Source organism: Somniosus microcephalus, chromosome 7 (genome assembly GCF_052327205.1).
Source record: "Somniosus microcephalus isolate GS21.2 chromosome 7, FLI_Smic_1.0, whole genome shotgun sequence".
Taxonomy (NCBI): domain Eukaryota; kingdom Metazoa; phylum Chordata; class Chondrichthyes; order Squaliformes; family Somniosidae; genus Somniosus; species Somniosus microcephalus.
This window is the reverse complement of record NC_140993.1, coordinates 54,900,185-54,916,855: the sequence shown is the minus strand read 5'-3', so window position 1 is coordinate 54,916,855 and position 16,671 is coordinate 54,900,185. Positions and strand designations below refer to the sequence as shown.

General features: G+C 43.9%; 1 protein-coding gene across 2 annotated transcripts in view; it reads right to left on the bottom strand.

Moving 5' to 3' along the window:
• Positions 1–3,950: 3,950 nt before the first annotated feature.
• zfat (zinc finger and AT hook domain containing) overlaps positions 3,951–16,671 on the bottom strand; it is a 209,263-nt gene continuing 196,542 nt past the window's right edge. For both annotated transcript variants that reach the window (XM_085992470.1, XM_085992468.1), the window contains exon 16: positions 3,951–5,561. In XM_085992470.1, coding sequence (XP_085848596.1) covers positions 5,316–5,561 — 246 coding nt within the window. In that variant the 3' untranslated portion in view covers positions 3,951–5,315. The remainder of the gene's footprint in view (positions 5,562–16,671) is intronic.

Genomic DNA, 16,671 nt, shown 5'->3' with positions numbered 1-16,671 from the left:
GCAGACCAATTAAATACATATTTTGGTTCTGTCTTCACAAAGGAGGACACAAATAACCTCCCAGAGATGCCGGGGAATATAGGGTCTGATGAAAGGGTGGAACTGAAAGAAATCAGTATTTGTAGGGAAATGGTGTTAGGAAAATTGATGGGACTGAAGGCCGATAAATCCCCAGGGCCTGATAATCTACATCCTAGGGTACTTAAGGAAGTGGCCCTAGAAATAGTAGATGCATTGCTGGTCATCTTCCAGAACTCAATAGACTCTGAACAGTACCCATGGATTGGAGGGTAGCTAATGTTACCCCACTATTCAAAAAAGGTGGTAGGGAAAAAGCGGGGAATTATAGACCGGTAAGCCTGGTTGGCGGACAGAAAGCAAAGAGTTGGAAAAAACGGGTCGTTTTCCGAGTGGCAGGCAGTGACTAATGGGGTACCGCAAGGATCGGTCCTAGGACCCCAGCTGCTCACAATATATATTAATGATCTAGACAATTTTTTGCATCAGTGTTCACTATGGAGAAAGACGATGCAGACATAGAAATCGGGCAAGGGGGCTGTGACATACTTGAACATATTAGCATCGAGAGGGAGGAGGTGCTAGCGGTTTTAGCAGGCCAAAAAGTGGATAAATCCCCAGGCCCAGACGAGATGTATCCCAGGCTGCTGTGGGAGGCAAAGGAGGAGATTGCAGGGGCTCTGACACAAATTTTCAGAACCTCTCTGGCCACAGGGGATGTACCAGAGGACTGGAGAACAGCTAACGTAGTACCATTATTCAAGAAGGGTAGCAGGGATAAACCAGGGAATTACAGGCCAGTGAGCCTAACATCTGTGGTAGGGAAATTATTGGAAAAAATTCTGAGGGACAAAATTAGTCTCCACTTGGAGAGGCAAGGATTAATCGGGGATAGTCAGCATGGCTTTGTCAAGGGTAAATCATGTCTGACAAATCTGATTGAATTTTTCGAGGGGGTGACTAGGGGGGTGGATGAGGGAAATGCTGTGGATGTGGTTTACATGGACTTCAGTAAAGCTTTTGACAAAGTTCCGCATAGGAGACTGGTCAAGAAGGTAAGAGCCCATGGGATCCAGGGTGCCTTGGCGCGTTGGATCATAAACTGGCTGAGTGGCAGGAGGCAGAGGGTGATGGTCGAAGGTTGCTTTTGTGACTGGAAGCCTGTGTCCAGTGGGGTACCTCAGGGATCGGTGCTGGGTCCCTTGTTGTTTGTGATCTACATAAATGATTTGGATGAGAATGTAAAAGGTATGATCAGTAAGTTCGCAGATGACACGAAAATTGGTGGGGTGGTAAATTGTGAGGAGGAAAGCCTCAGGCTACAGGACGATATAAACGGGTTGGTCAGATGGGCGGAAAAGTGGCAAATGGAATTTAACCCTGAAAAGTGCGAGGTGATGCATTTTGGACGGACAAATAAGGCAAGGGAATACACAATGAGTGGTAGGACCCTAGGAAGTACAGAGGGTCAGAGGGACCTTGGTGTACATGTACATAGATCCCTGAAGGCAGCGGAACAGGTAGATAAGGTGGTTAAAAAGGCATATGGGATACTTGCCTTCATTAGCCGAGGCATAGAATATAAGAGCAGGGAGGTTATGATGGAGCTGTACAAAACGCTGGTGAGGCCACAGCTGGAGTACTGTGTGCAGTTCTGGTCGCCTCACTATAGGAAGGATGTGATTGCTTTGGAGAGGGTGCAGAGAAGATTCACCAGGATGTTACCTGGGATGGAGCGCCTCAGCTATGAAGAGAGGCTGGACAGGCTGGGGTTGTTTTCCTTGGAGCAAAGAAGGCTGAGGGGGGACCTGATTGAGGTGTACAAAATGATGAGGGGCATAGATAGGGTAGACAAAGAGGAACTTTTCCCCTTAGTAGGGGAGTCAATAAGGGGGCATAGATTCAGGGTAAGGGGCAGGAGATTTAGAGGGGATTTGAGGAGGAACTTTTTCACCCAGAGGGTGGTTGGAATGTGGAACTCAATGCCTGAAAGGGTGGTAGAGGCAGGAACCCTCACAACATTCAAGAAGCATTTGGATGAGCACTTAAAATGCCATTGCATACAAGGCTATGGACCAAATGCTGGAAAATGGGATTAGACTGGACAGGGATGGATGGGCGGCGCAGACACGATGGGCCGAAGGGCCTCTTTCTCTGCTGTAAAACTCTATGACTCTATGACTCTAAGGGAACTAGATTAAGAGCAGAATATTTCAGTCACAGAAACCTCACAGTGCAGATAGAGGCCATTTCGGCCCATCGAGCCTGCACCGACACATATCCCACCCGATCCCCGTAACCCCTACCCCACCCTATCCCCGTAACCCCACGTATTTAATCCCCCTAACACTAAGGGTCAATTTTATCATAGCCAATCAACCTAACCCGCACATCTTTGGACTGTGGGAGGAAACCGGAGCACCCGGAGGAAACCCACGCAAACACGGGGAGAATGTGCAAACTCCACACAGTCACCCGAGGCTGGATTCGAACCCGGGTTCCTGGCGCTGTGAGGCAACAGTGCTAACCACTATGCCACCGTGCTGCCCTCCAATATCTCCAAGTCTGCAGACGACACAAAGCTGGGTGGGCGTGTGTAATATCTCCAAATTTGCAGATGACACAAAGCTGGGTGGGAGGGTATGCTGTGAGGAGGATGTCGTGAAACTCCAGTACGGTTTGGACAGGTTGGGTGATTGGGCAGAAACATGGCAAATGCACTATAATGTGGATAAATGTGAGGTTATCCACTTTGGTGGCAAAAACAGGAAGGCAGATTATTATTTGAATGGCAATAGAGTGGGAGAAGGGGAAGTGCAAAGATACCTGGGTGTTCTTGTGCACCAGTTGCTGAAGGTAAGCATGCAGGTGCAGCAGGCGGTTAAGAAGGCAAATGGTATGTTGGCCTTCGTAGCAAGAGGGTTCGAGTACAGGAACAAGGATGTCTTGCTACAGTTGTACAGGGCCTTGGTGAGACCGCACCTTGAGTATTGTGTGCAGTTTTGGTCGCCTTATCTGAGGAAGGACGTTCTTGCCATGGAAGGAGTGCAGCGAAGATTCACCAGGCTGATACCTGGGATGGCAGGAATGACGTATGAGGAGAGATTGTGTCAATTGGGCTTATACTCACTGGAGTTTAGAAGATTGAGAGGGGATCTCATCGAAACCTATAAAATTCTGTCAGGCCTGGACAGACTAGATGCAGGAAGGATGTTTCCGATGGCCGGGGAGTCCAGAACCAGGGGTCATAGTCTAAGGATAAGGGGTAAGCCATTTAGGACTGAAATGAGGAGGAAATTCTTCACTCAGAGTGGTGAACCTGTGGAACTCTCTACCACAGAGGGCGGTGGAGGCCAGGTCATTAAATATATTCAAGAAGGAGTTGGATATATTTCTTAAGGCTAAAGGGATCACGGGATATGGGGAAAGGCAGGGACAGGGTACTGAATTTGGATGATCAGCCATGATCTCATTGAATGGCGGAGCAGGCTCGAAGGGCCGAATGGCCAATCCTGCTCCTACCTTCTATGTTTCTATGTAACAAACAATTAACAAACAAGAAATGGCACCAGCCACTGCAGACAGACACATGTTCAAAGGAAAACCAATCAAGAACTGCCATGAAACTGAGATCCAATCCTGGGGTCTTAGCAATTTAACTAGAGACAACGGACTTAAAAAATATAAAACAAGGAATCCAAAGGCTCTCTCTCGCTCTCGACGGCCACGCGGAAAAGCAAGAAGCCCTCCCTCTACAGATCAGATCAAGAAGCAAGGAAAAAGGCTGCGTGCATTGCTTGACTCAGGGAAGTACAAGTCTCTGTAAATCTAACCCATTACCTTACGTGTTGTAATCGAGTAGAGTTCATAAATACCAGTAGGCTATTGTTCTGATGTGCATGAGTGTGTGTGTTTAATAATCTTATTCCAAATTGTTTCAAAAGAATTGGTCTTGCTGTCAATTTAATGGCAGTCGAAATAAAAAGCTTACACTTTACACATACTGACAGATCTGCTCTGTGTTTCAAGCATTTTCTGTTTTTATTTCAGAATTCCAGCATTTGCAAGTTTTCACTTTTTATCCATGCATTGTTATACGTTTCTGCATTTGTACTGTTACCTTCTCCATGGAGTGGGCCTTTGGCGTAGCGGTAGCATCCCCGCCGCTGGGCCAGGTGTAGGGTTTTGAACCCCGCTCCAGACAGTCCCGGCAAGTGGAGTCGGAGCTCCGGTTCTAAATTCTGGGTTGACATCCAGCGGGATGCTTGCGTCCGTGGGTGTGGGTGGCCCCCCCCCTCGTATGGGTTGTGGGAGCCCGTAAAACCCTCCCGCCATAGGACTAACCACCCTAATGGCTGGTACGAAGATGGTTACGGTCACGGAAGGAGCGTTAACGCGGCCAGAAATCCTTCCACCACTTCATACAGTTCCCCAAAGGGAACAGTGTGAAGACACGTACGACGACGACCTTCTCCATAAAATTCATAAATAGAAGTTATTACAATAAAAAGTGTTGCTTTGATTCTTTAGTCAATGTGTCTGTCACGTTGCTACTTCATTGATGGCCTACGGCACAGAATGTATACCAATTTAACTCTCTCCCACGTGATCTGCTGACGATCCTAGTTTGACTGGTTTTCAGGATATATGAAGATTTCAAAATAACTCTGAGTCACTACCAACATCAAATAAATTAAAAATGTTCTCACCCTCCATACAAATATATTTTTTTTAACCTGGAGTTCAGATAGACTTGTACTTCACAAAGATGCCAGGTTGAAACGGTTGTTAAAAAAATCAGGAACAGAAATCAAACTCAACTGTCAGGTGTCCGTGGCTTTGGGCTTCCTGAGTTTCTCCATTCTGAGTTTTCTCTTCTCCCCCTCAAACTGTCCTCACATGAAAAATGTGAAGACCTCGACTGCCTAAGTGGATTTTCCTGGGGTGGGCCTACCTTGGCTGGTATCCATGGCATTGTCCCTTGATTGAGCCATCTTGTTGCTCCTGGTCACTTCGAAGAGAAGCATGGATCTAGGAAGCTAACGCGGGGGAACGGGGCAGGAAGGGAGTGTGTGGGTTGGCAAAAAGGTAATTACAGATTCGAAAAGTGAAGTAACAAAAGGATACCTGTCCCCAACTATTCCTTTTTCTGGTAAATTCCTGTTTGGTTACTTTCTGCCAGTAAGAGTTCATTGATTGCACTGCTATTGCCATTACTTTATGCAAACCAAAAACAGGGGCCTTAGCGCCTTCTAGTTCCAACCAGCTGAAGTCCTGGTTAAAAATTGTGGGAGCAGTTACAGTTCCTCAACTTGCTGCTCTGTTGTCTGCTCCTCCGCTTGCACAGCCTCTTGCACATAAACGATGAATTCAGATGTCTCTTCGCCCTGAGTGTAAACGGTCACTGTCTCAATCCCTTCCACATCGTCAGAGGAGACTACGACTTGCTCGACCAGATGATGCCCCTCTCCGAGCTCCACGGAGGCCTGCTCCAAGGCCTGCTGGATCATCACCGTGTGATTGCCTGCTGTTTCATCCTCAGCCTGAAGGTGAGAAAGCAATCAAAAAGGAAAGGATCACTGCAATTTGCCTACTCAGTCTGCTACCTCAGAAATACCTCACCACAGAATGCTGTATTTCTTCTATCTTCCCACCCCCCGTCTCCCCCAACTTTCTTCCCCCTTCTCCAAAAGGTGTTGGCTCTTTCTAGACAATGGGTAGCAGCAGCACTCAGATACTTCACTCAAGTGGCTATTCTTCCCGAGTGAGCCTAGGCAGGGAAGGGTAAATTTCCAACAGCAGGCAGACGTTGCTGATGGGGCCTTACGTGTTAACAGTCATCAACTGCAAAGGCTGTGCACAATGCTTGAAATGTACGTTCTGGAGAAGAAAGATCTCAACTTAGGCTTGTGCCATGCTTGATAGGGCCCACAAAAAATGAGGGGAAAATGGAGGAGTAATGTTAACTTCACCTTCCCCCTGATGGTGGCACATTACTTCTTCATTTGTAATGATGTATGTGGGAGCCCGGTGACTGCATCAACTCAATCGGCAACCTCCTTCACTCAGTTCGTCCCTGTGCTTTTACTGGAGATTCCCCATCAGCAACAAAATAGGGCCACCCTCCTTTGTTGCACCTCCTGCAGCAAGACCTCCAACTTTAGGCTGCATATAGTGACACCACTATTCCTGCCTAGATGGAGAGGATTGGGCAATTCCACTGTCGATCACGCCTGGAGACTGCCGTGCTGTAAGTGACTGGGATGGATTTTGCACACAAAATTTGTATTATGCAACTATCTGCCACTCACTAGATTTTGCTGGAGAAATAATCCTGCTTATTGGAAGACTTTGCTGCATTTTTGGACATGAGTTCTGTTTCTTTTTAAATAGACTGTTTGTTGAGTAAACAGATCTTGCTGTAAATCACTGGCTGACACATTGGTGTCAATACTTTTCCGTTATAAATGAGCAGGACATTAAAAGAGTGGAATCCTTTCCCAGTGACATCGGTAATGGGATTAACCAATTATGCAATCTATGACTCTTAAATAAACATTCTCAATGGAAACCCTATTCTGGTCTCTTGGAATGAGGCAGAGACTGAAATAGGGGCACAACAGCAGAAGGCACAAAGGTTAAGCAGTTGTCAGAAGTATAAATACAAAAAAGATCGATCAAAATTGGCTGAGGAACAAGATTTCCATGAATTCTTTTATAGTAGGTGCCGAGCCCTTTAAATCGACTGAAGCGCCAGTTTAGCTCAGTAGCAGCACGCCTTCCTCAAAAGGTCGTGGTTCAAGTCCCACTGCAGGACTTAAGCAAGTAATCTAGGCTGACACTTCAATGCACTGCTGACAGAGTGCTGCAATGTGGTAGGTGGCATCTTTTGGGTGAGACGTTAAACTATCTTGCCTGTTCAGGTGGATAAAAAAGATCCCATGGCACTATTCAAAGATAAGCTGGGGAGCTCTGTCCTGGCTAACACTTATCTCTCAACCAATAACAAAACAGATTAACTGGTCATTATCTCATTGCTGTTTGTAGGACGTTGCTGTGCGTAAATTAACTGCCACAACGGCCTCACAGAAAACAACACTTCAAATGTAATCCATTGGCTGTGAAGCAATTTGGGATATTCAAATGACATGAAAGGTGCTCTGTAAATATATTATCGCCTACCAACACTGGATGTTTGTTTTTTATGGAAGTGACAGATGCTCTATATTAATGAGGCAATAATGTCAGAAATTGGAACATGTGATGTCGCTTCTGTCCTATTTAAATACACCACCAATTTTAGGACATGCACTTCTAGTTATAGCTGGAAATGACACAGAAAATTGGGCAGATGAAAAAATGGGCAGTGACCCAGTCCTACAGATTCCCGCCCCATTTACCGCTCCAGGTTTGTGGAATACCACCCAAAGATGATACGGTAAAATCTAGCAAATTCCAGCGTCTGGTGTGGGAGGGATTCTGAATGGACCAAATTGTATTTCCTCACTCTGGATTTTGCGATGTTCTTAAGACAAAGTAAATCAAGAAGTGGTGATTAGCCATCAACGAGCTTCAAGTTTCATAATTTGCAGATAGACATCGTTGCCTCAGCTGCCACTTCCCACTTCTCTCCCCACCATAGGCCCGGACGACCCCAGCTCCTCACTCACCCTAGCCCAAGTCTCCTGCAAACCTGAGTTTCTCACCCATCTCTTGCCTAGCCACTCCAAACTCCTCTCTTTCACAACACCCCCTCCACACCCAAAACCTGACTAGTCAAGTACCGTTCCCAATACTCACCTATTTAATAGCTCCCTTTGTTTAGGCACTATCCTTCTCCATTTCAAAACTACAATCATCAAGACTTCTTCAAAAGTTCATTGGTAACTTGTTCCTCTTTATGGAATCAGCTTTTGCCACCTTTTTAGGTAGAGCATTCCAGATCCAGACAACTCAGTGAAAAAATTCTAATTTCCCCTCTGGATCTTTTGCCAATGATTTTGAATCTATGACCTCTGGTTATTGACCCACTTGCCAGAGGGAATAGTTTTTATGTATCTACTCTTAACAAAACCTCTCATCATCTTGAAAGCCTCCATTAGGTCGCCTCTTACCCATCTCTGTTCCAAGGAGAACAGTCCTAACTTTTCCAAACTCTCCTCATAACTGAAGTCCCACATCCCTGGTAACATCCTAGGAAACCTCCTCTGTACCCTTTCTAAGGCCTTTACATCTTTGCAGAATTGTCCACAATACCCCAGCAGAGGCCTAACCAGTGATTTATAAGGTTCTAGCATGATCTTTTTGCTTTTATATTCTATTCTTCTATTTATAAACCTAAATAACCCATATGCTTTTTTAACCAGCTTAACAACTTGCCCTGCCATCTTTAAGGATTTGTGTATATAGACACCAAGATCTCTCTGTTCATCTACACTTCAAAATCGTGCCATTTACAGTATACTGTCTTTCCATATTAGTCCTCCCAAAGTGCATCACTTCACACTTCTCTATATTGAACTCCATCTGCCATGTTTCTGCCCATTTCACCATCCTGAAGTCTATAACTATCCAAACTTTGCCAAGTTTCATATCTGCAAACTTTATAATGCTGCTCCCTACACCCGAATCTAGGTCGTTTATAACATTTGCAGAAAGTAATGGACCCAAAACTGACCTTTGGGGAACAGCACTGCAAGCCACCTCCCAGTCTAAAAAACATCCATCCACCACTACCCTTTGCTTCCTGTCACTGAGCCAATTTAATATCTATACCTCCACTGGCTCCTTCCTGCCCTCTACTTCAACTTCTTGTCTCTAGCTGTATGTCCATCTTTCCCACAACTCACAATTCAAACCCCTTCCAACCAGTTTCCAACCTGGGTACAAACACCCAACTCACAGCACAAACACTTCTCAAAGTCAACAATATTCTCTGTGACTGCAACATACTATCTCTTCACCACAAAGTCACAAATTTACAGAATAAGAGGTCACTCAGGCACCTGTGCCATTGCCATCACTTCAACTGGACCTCAGCCAGTTCCCTGTCCTCACCAACTTTTTTTTAAATTCTCTCGAATTCCTTTTTAAATGAGGTCATATCCTCTACCTCAATAGCCAATTGTGGTAAAGCATTCCATATTCTGATAATAATTCACCAACCAACTGAAATAATCTTTCACTATTTACCCTCTCAAAACTTTTTATAATCTTGAAACCTCTATTAGATCCTCCTTAACCATCACAATTTGAGTAAAAAAAGACATTTTTTGAGCCTTCATTCATATATATATAATTCTCATTCTTCGTACCATTTTAGTAAATCTTCATTGTACCCTTTTAAAGGTGCTAATGTCTTTCCTATATTAGGGTACCCAGACTGCTTGCAATGCTCCAACTGTGGCCTAATCCATGTCTTTGTACAAATTCAACATCATCTTGTTCTGCTCATCTTCTCTAACATTCAACACAGACCATCACGCCATCCTCCTCCATTGTCTCCCATGTGGGCCAGCTCTGTGGGACTGCTTTTACGTGCTTCTACTCCTACCCGTCCTAACAGAGTCAGCAAGAGCTTCTCCTCCCAGCCTAGTCTAGTCACCTTCAAAGTTCCCTAAGGATTCCTTTTGTTTCTCATCTAGATGCTCCCAATTCATGACATCACCTGCAGGCATGGGGTCAGCATCCATATGTGGCTCTCTCTCTTATGTGTATTAATCATTCCCTCACTGTTCTCAAGTGAATATTTGTGATCTTGTTCTCTTATGCTTTTTCTGAGCGTATGTAGCTCTTTCCTCTTCCTGTCCTGTGTGAATCTGCAGTTCCCACTCTCTGTTCATTTGTACTTTCAAAAGGGAATTGGATAAATACTTGAAGGGGAAAATTTTGCAGGGCTATGGGGAAAGGGCAGGGGAATGGGACTAATTGGACAGCTCTTTCAAGGAGCCGGCATAGGCATGATGGACCAAATGGCCTCCTTCTGTGCTGTATCATTCTATAATTCTATGATATCGATAGCTAACTCTCTGCTCCTAGATCCCTAAGCTCTTATACATATCTATGGTTCTCTCTCTCCCTTTTGTGATTTCCCTCTTTTTCTCTGTGTGTGGATCTATAGTTCTTTGTGCCACTACATTAATGGTTGTTTCTCTCTCGCTCTATGTGCGTGCATCTATGGCTCTATCTCTGTGAATCTGTGGTCACCTTCCACTGTGACTCTGTTCCTGTGGTCTTGCTCTTTGTCCCTGTGTGTAACTGTGATTCTCTTACTCTCTCAATCCGTTTGTGTATGTGGCTCCCTCCCTTTTTATTCCAGTGTATAATTGTGGTTCTCTCTCTTTCTCTGTCCCTGTGTAATTGTGGCTCTCGTTCACTGTCCGTGTACCTGTGGTTCTTTCGCTCTGTGTCCCTGTAAATGTGGTGTTCTCCCTCTCTCTGTCCCTGTGTAATTCTGGTTCTCTCCCTCTCTCTGTCCTTGTGTAATTGTAGTCCTCTCACTCACTCTTTCTCTCTCTGGCCCTGTGTATCTGTGGTTCTCTCTCTCTCTCTCTGTTCCTGTGTATATCTGTGGCTCCCTCTGTTCCTGTGTAATTGTGGTTCTATCTCTCTGTTCCTGTTCCACATGATGCGCCAGGTTGGCACCACCCCACACCAACACCATAAAGCATCCCGACAATGTCCAAGCCATTCCTTTCACACTCATCACCATTGCTGGAAGTACCGTTAGGTCTCACCATTCACTGCAACTCAGTTGAGGGGGCTTGGCTGCAATGCTTTAGAATATTAAGTAACACTTTTGAATGTAGCTCTGTAAATAAGGATAAGAGGAGTGACTGTTGTGTTCATGCCTCCCTCTATCCCCCGGAACTGTACATTCCTCTCTCTGGCCTCTCGTAGAACCCCACTTCGTTCCACTACTGACAGTTTTGCCTTCAGCCGTTTAGGTCCCAACCCCTGGAATTCTCTTTCTAAAGCCCTCCACCCCTCCATCTCCCTCTCTTCTTAAGGCTTTCCTAACATCTGCTTCTTTGGCTCGACATCCATTTTTGTCTGATTCTGCCTCTCTGATACACCTTGAGACAGTTTTCTACGTTAAAGCTGCAATATCAATGCAAGTCGATGTGGTTGCCCATGAGGCCAGCTCTTGAGCCGTCACATTTCCACTTCCAGGAGGTGGTGTGTGTACTCATCAACAAACACAAGACACATTCTTGTCACCTTGAGGGCATGTTAGACCCATTTTAATTAATTTTTCAGGATTTTTCAATTTTATTCAGAAAATGTCCAGATATCAGCTACTTAGAAATGCAATAACTTGACATGGCTTGTAGTAAAAATATAATGCTTTAATTTTAATATGCAGCGATGCTGAACAAATTTCACAACCAGCCTTTAATGGTGTTTTTTTAAATTTAAAATCGCATTACTACCACACATGGGGAAAATCATTTGCAATACTTTCCCAGTGTAAACACTAAATTCCTCCCCTATTCTTACTAACAGTACTGTTTTCCCCTTGTAGTTGCTCATGGTAGCTTTCCTTTGCGAGTTCATTTTTGTCTACATGACTGGTACCTAAACAGGTATACCTATTGGACAAATCCAGCTCCACAGATGATCCCCTTTATACTGTCGCCTCCTATCCTGTCTGCTGATGGTCACCCAGTCTCCCTTACTAGCTTCAACAATTCTAGTTTGATGGAATGTCAGATTCCTTTATCACTCATTGTCCTCCCTTATTGTCATACTTAGAAGACACACACACACAGTTAGCTCCATTAGTGAGGAAACTGTCTTATGTTTATAATTAAGGCAACCCATTACTGGAAAATCCAATGCATAAGTTGCATCTCTATATCATTTACAAGTTGTAAAAATATTTAAATGATGATATAGACTAGGGTTAATCCAGCTCTCTATTCATCTCTGATTTTTGTAATCCTATCACCTAGATTGCATTCAATCAACATGTGTTCTCAAATAACAACAGAAAATGCTGGAAATACTCAGCAGGTCGGGCAGCATCGTGGGGAGAGAAACCGAGTTAACGTTTCAGGTCGATGACCCTTCGTCAGAACTGGAAAAAGTTAGAGAAGTAACAGATTGTTAAGCAAGTGTGGGGCAGGGAAAGGGAGGAGGGGAGGAAAGAACAAAAGGGAAGGTCTGCGATAGGGTGGAAGGCAGGAGAGATTAAAAGGCAAAGGAGGATGATGGTGCAAGGTAAAAGGAGATGGTAGCGGGACAAGTTAAGAAACAAAACATGACTCTAGATGAGGTGTAAATGGCACTGGCAGAATCATCAACAGCTGCCATGTGAGAGAAAAAAAGAGAAAAAAATAAAAAGAGCAATAAAATATAGGGGCCGAGGTTATAGTCTGAAATTGTTGAACTCTATGTTGAGACCAGAAGGCTGTAAAGTGCCTCATCGAAAGATGAGGTGCTGTTCCTCGAGCTTACGTTGGAGCTTCGTTGGAGCAGTGCAAGAGGCCGAGGACAGAGAGATCAGAGTGGGAGTGGAGCGGAGAATTAAAGTGACAGGCAACCAGAAGCTCGGGGTCACGCTTACGGACGGAACGGAGGTGTTCCGCAAAGCAGTCGCCCAATCTGCGTTTGAACATGTGTCCTCATCCCACTTTGAACTAGTGTTCAGCCAGTTGGAATACTTTTCATTTTCAGGCAGAGCAGAAAATCTTGAGGTACTGCTGACTGGATGTCATCAGTACAAAAATAAAACATGTGCACCGTTCTCGCCAGTATCGATTTTAATTCCTCATTATTTTTTCAGCTCATTACCATGCAGTGGTAAATGGGGTAGGGGCCAAAGAAGGAGACGGAGAGATGGAAGGAATCGGAGTGAAAAAGAGCGACAAGACAGATGATAGTTATGGAGGGTAGCACAAGGTGGGGAATGATAATGGCTGCTTCTCTTCCTCCCCTCACCCCACAGAAAAGGTAGAAGGAACACAGATTTAGCTCATCATAATCCTGATTCACTACAGTAAAAAGGGTTTAGTCGCATAGCGTAACTGGTTCCGTCTCGGGTTTCTTTTCAGTTTTAATTGAGTAATTAATTGCTCATTTGGTCTCTGCTTTTTTCTAGTGTTGAATTTGAGACTAGATTTGTGTTAAGAATAATGGATACCATGCTGATGGTAGAAACTTTGTTTATTTCGAAGAGGAGCCTCTGCTACAGCAAGTGGAGTTGCAGGTGGTGGTTGTACATCTGCCTTTTAGCAATTTTGAGAAATTAACAGAGTTTCTTAGCAATATTTTGAGCCTAGTCAATGACAAGTCTATTTATCACCTTAAGGGTTTACTGGCTCAGCTTTAACCATGAATATTGTGCTTTCTGAGTAGGTAAGAGCTAAAGACTTTTGCTAATACACTCTTTCTGTAATTACAATTTAATTTATGTAATTCTTGCCTTTAAGGCAGGATTGTGAACAGAGTTGTGCAGGGGTTTTTAATACTGCTATACAGTATGGTTTTAAATATGATTCAAAACTTTAACATGGATGATTTAAATACATCCTCCCTACAAACTTTAGCTCTAATTACTATAGGGTATGGGATTAAGTTGGACTGCTGCCAACGAACTGGACGCATTCTGTGCATAAATGTTAACCAATTAAGCTTTTAATTTTTATTTTCAGCGACGCATAAATGTTAACTTTCTCTCTTGCCTCAGATCGGCAGCAGCGATCACTTTTCCCCACCCCCTCCCCTCCCCTCCTTTCTCTCTCGGCTCAGTTCAGCAGCGCATAAAATGTTATTTCAACTTTTAATTTTTATTTTCTTCTCCTGATGCGGCTCAGTTCGGCAGCAGCGATCAAACTTTTCATTTTTATTTTCTTCAGTTTGGCAGCAGTGATCTCTTTACCCCATCCTCTCCGATCAATCTGTGGGAAGTCCAGCAACAACCAAAAAAAACCCACTGCGCATGCGCAACGACTTTTTGTTGGCAGCAGTCGTGTCCATTAAATTATCAAGGAACTTAAAAATAGTAAAGTATTCTACAGACGCAAATAACAAAAGAAAACTCAGGATAAGGATAGGAACAGTGTTTCCACTAATTGTTTTTGGGTGCGCGGCACCTTTAACGGCCCATTCAAGTTGTCGCTCATGCGTGTTTTTTCCAATTTAAAAGCCAGCGAGCGACCTGCGCGGGACCTCCAGACAGCTTAACGGGAACTTTGGATAGGACCACTAAGGGATGCACAAGCTGAACTCACAGGTAATGACAGTGAAATGGCAGAAATGTTGAATATTTACTTTGCCTCAGTATTTATCAGAGAGACTAACAAGGTGGGCATGACATTAGAAGGAGCAATCAAAAAAGATATAAAGACATTTAAGATAGAAAGGGGAGAGATAACTAATAAACCAATCAAACTTAGAGAGGATAAAATCTCTGGTCCAGAAGGATTGTATCTGTGCATATTTAAAAGTTAGGGAAGAGAATAGCAGAGGTACTATTACATATAACAATTCATTAGAAAATGGAACAGGGCCAAAAGACTAAAGCACAGCTAATGTTATTCCTATATTTAAAAAGGGAAATAGAACAAGTCCAAGGAACTATAGACCATTTAGCTCATCAGTGGTATGAAAGATAATGGAAGCTTTACTCAAAGATGTAATAGAAAAACATCTGGAAGCCAAAAATATAATAAATAGTCAGCACGGATTTCAAAGGGAAGGTCGAACTTGACCAAAGTTATTGAATTCTTTGAAGAAGTAACAGAATGAGTAGACAAGGGTAATGCAGATGATGTAATATATTTGGATTTTCTAAAGGCCTTCAATAAAGTACTGCATAGCAGACTCATGACTAAGGTCTAAGGATGTGGAGTCAGGGGACAGGTAGCAGAATGGATAGCAAGCTGGCTTCAAAACAGAAAACACAGGTTAAGGGTTAAGGGTAGCTACTCAGACTGGCAAAAGGTATGAAGTGGTGTTCCACAGGAATCGGTGCTGGGACCACTGTTGTTCACAATTAACATTAACGATTTGGACTCGGAAATCGGAAGTACAATTTCTAAATTGTCCCAAGATAACAGCACATCTTGCATTGAGCCGGGAGTACCTACAGCTGAGCAAGAGAACTGTAATAGATACTCCATCTCCTTAAAATTGAACAGCTAAGTAATGTGCCAAACAGGATCTTTCAGGAGAGATAGAGAAGGGAGGAAGGATATTGTTATTAATTAATAGACAATGGGAAAGAAATTGGTATGCATTGTGCCCATTTTCCTAGTGTAAAACATGTGCAAAAACTACCAGTTCACCCTTGATGTTAATGAAAAATCATATCAGGCGTTACTTAGGCACCCCGGGAGTCTGCCTGAAACAGGCATTAGCGTTTATGCATATACTAATCAGTGGCCTAATGCCTGTTTTAGGACCGGATGTGAAATTGATAAAATACTAGTTTTTCAGGGTCTATAGCGGCCTAACCAGCAATCCTTAAAGGGGCAAGGTAAGTAAACTCTGCTCTTAGAAACATAGAAAAATAGCAGGAGTAGGTCATTTGGCCCTTCAAACCTGCTCCACCATTCAACATGATCATGGCTGATCCTCTATCTCAATACCATATTCCCGCTCTCTCCCCATACCCCTTGATGCCTTTCGTGTCTAGAAATCTATCTATCTCCTTAAATATATTCAGTGACTTGGCCTCCACAGCCTTCTGTGGTAGAGAATTCCACAGGTTCACCACCCTCTCTGAGTGAAGACATTTCTCCTCATCTCAGTCCTAAATGTCTTACCTCGTATCCTGAGACTCTGACCCCTCGTTCTAGACCCCCCAGCCAGGGGAAAACATCCTCCCTGCATCCAGTCTGTCTAGCCCTGTCAGAATTTTATACGTTTCAATGAAATCCCCTCTCATTCTTCTAAACTCTAGTGAATACAGGAATACAATACTGGAAAGTGTGAGGTTATGCACTTTGGCAGGAAAAATCATAGAGCAAGTTATTATCTTAATGGCAAGAAACTGGAAAGTACTGTAGTACAAAGGGATCTGGGGGTCCTGGTGCACGAAACTCAAAAAGTTAGTATGCAGGTGCAGCAAGTGATCAAGAAGGCCAATGGAATGTTGGCTTTTATTGCTTGGGGGATGGAATATGAAAACAGGGAGGTATTGCTGCAGTTGTACAAGGTACTGGTGAGACCGCACCTGGAATACTGCATACAGTTTTGGTGTCCATACTTAAGAAAAGACATACTTGCTCTCGAGTCAGTACAAAGAAGGTTCACTCGGTTAATCCCGGGGATGAGGGGGTGGTCATATGAGGAGAGGTTGAGTAGATTGGGACTCTACTCATTGGAGTTCAGAAGAATGAGAGGCGATCTTATTGAAACATATAAGATTGTGAAGGGGCTTGATCGGGTGGATGCGGTGAGGATGTTCCCAATGATGGGTGAAACTAGAACTAGGGGGCATAATCTTAGAATAAGGGGCTGCTCTTTCAAAACTGAGATGAGGAGAAACTTCTTCACTCAGAGGGTGGTAGGTTTGTGGAATTTGCTGCCCCAGAAAGCTGTGGAAGCTACATCATTAAATAAATTTAAAACAGAAATAGATAGTTTCCTAGAAGTAAAGGGAATTAAGGGTTACGGGGAGCGGGCAGGAAATTGGACATGAGTCTA